Below are 2,168 nucleotides of genomic sequence, written 5' to 3'. Positions count from 1 at the left end.
ATGTCATCATACTTTGCTCGTTATTTTGATACGCCACGTGATTCTTTAGTTATGCTTTTTCATGTATCTACGTCGGTGGATGATTCTATTATGGATTGGTTGTCACTATGTCATGCTATTCTGGATTGTCACGCTAAGATCATGACATTGGCGATGCCGAATTTTCCTAGGATAGAGTGGAGAGGTTCTCTGGACTATGTTCCCAGAAGAGTGATTTCATATATGAAGGCCCAATGGATGGTTGGGAAGGGATGTTTGCCATATTTGATCTTCGTGAGGGATGTTGGTGTTGATACCCCTCTTATTGAGTCTGTTTCGGTAGTGAGGGACTTCCCGGATGTGTTTCCTGCAGAATTGTCGGGTATGCCACCTAACAAGGACATGGACTTTGGTATTAACTTGGTGTCGGGCACTCAGCACATCTGTATTCCACCATATCGTATGACACTAGCAGAGTTGAAAGAGTTGAAAGAACAGCTTCAGGAGCTATTTGACAAGGGATTTATCATGCCTAGTGTGTCGCCTTGAGGTGCATCGGTTATGTTTGTAAAGAATAAGTAGGATGGTACCATGCAGATGTGCGTTGATTATCAGCAGTTGAACAAAATTACAATTAAGAAAAAGTATCCCTTACCTCGCATTGATGACTTATTTGACTAGCTTCAGGGAGCTAGAATGTTTTCAAAGATTGATTTGAGGTCCAGGTATCACCAGTTGAAGATTCGGGATTCTGATATCTTGAGGACGGCATTCAGGACCCGCTATGGTCACTACGAGTTCCTTGTGATGTCTTTTGAGTTGACCAATGCCCCGGCGGTATTTATGCATCTGATGAATAGTGTATTCCAGCCATATCTTGATTCTTTTGTCATAGTATTTATTGATGATATACTGGTGTACTCACATAGACAGGAGAAGCATGCGCAACATCTGAGAATTGTACTACAGACGTTGAGGGAGAAGAAGCTTTATGCTAAATTCTTCAAGTGTGAGGTTTGGCTAAACTATGTGGCATTCTTGGGGCACGTGGTATATAGCGAGGGAAACAAGGTAGATCCGAAGAAGATTGAGGCAGTTCAGAGTTGGCTCATACCGTGTTCAGCTACTGATATTCGGAGTATTCTTGGATTTGCCAGATATTATCGCCGTTTTGTGGAGGGTTTCTTTTCCATTGCTGTAACTTTGACTAGATTGACCCAGAAGGGTTCCCCATTCAGGTGGTCTAATGAGTGTGAGGAGAGCTTTCAGAAGCTTAAAACTACCTTGACCGCAACTCCAGTTCTAATTTTACCTTCAGCATTAGGTTCATATACAGTGTATTGTGATGATTGTTGGATAGGTATGGGGCGTGTCTTGATGCATGAGGGTAGAGTGATTTCTTATGCTTCTCGCCACTTAAATCCCCATGAGAAGAACGACCTTGTTCATGATCTAGAGTTGGCAGCCATTGTTTATACATTGAAGATTTGGAGGCATTATCTCCATGGCATGTCGTGTCAGGTATTTACAGATCATCGGAGTCTGCATCACTTGTTTAAGTATAAGGATCTAAATTTGAGGCAACAGAGATGGTTAGAGATATTAAAGGACTATGATATCACCATTTTGTATCATCTTGGGAAGGCCAATGTGGTGGCCGATGCCTTGAGTAGGAAGTCGGTGAGTATGGGTAGCCTTGCATATATTCCAGTTGGTGAGAGACCGCTAGTATTGGATGTTCAGGCTATGGCCAATCAGTTCGTGAGGTTAGATATTTCGGAGCCTAGTTAGGTTCTAGATTGCGTGGTTTCTCGGTCTGCTTTATATGGGCACATTAGAGAGCGTCAGTATGACGACCCTCATTTTCCTGTCCTTAAGGACACGGTACAACACGGTGATGCCAAGGAGGTCTTTGTTAGAGATGATGGGGTGTTGCGGATGCAGGGTCAGATTCGTGTTCCCAATGTGGATGGGTTACATGAGTTGATTCTTGAGGAGGCCCACCGTTCGCGGTATTCCATTCATTCGGGTGCCGCGAAGATGTATCAGGACTTGAGGCATCATTATTAGTGGAGGAGAATGAAGAAAGATATAGTGGAGTATGTGGCTTAGTGTTTGAACTTTCAGCAGGTGATGTACAAGCATCAGAGGCCGGGCGGTTTTCTTTAGAAACTTGAGATTCCTGAGTG

At 43.4% G+C, this 2,168-nt stretch overlaps 1 protein-coding gene across 1 annotated transcript; it reads left to right on the top strand.

The window, feature by feature from the left end:
• LOC138894154 (uncharacterized) lies at nucleotides 1–528 on the top strand. Its single transcript, XM_070178836.1, has one exon. The coding sequence runs from the start codon at nucleotides 1–3 to the stop codon at nucleotides 526–528; it is 528 nt and encodes a 175-aa protein (XP_070034937.1).
• Nucleotides 529–2,168: the final 1,640 nt, after the last annotated feature.

This window comes from Nicotiana tomentosiformis, chromosome 6 (assembly GCF_000390325.3).
Source record: "Nicotiana tomentosiformis chromosome 6, ASM39032v3, whole genome shotgun sequence".
Taxonomy (NCBI): domain Eukaryota; kingdom Viridiplantae; phylum Streptophyta; class Magnoliopsida; order Solanales; family Solanaceae; genus Nicotiana; species Nicotiana tomentosiformis.
Note: the sequence above shows the minus strand (reverse complement) of the source record. Positions and strands in the feature narration are given on the sequence as shown.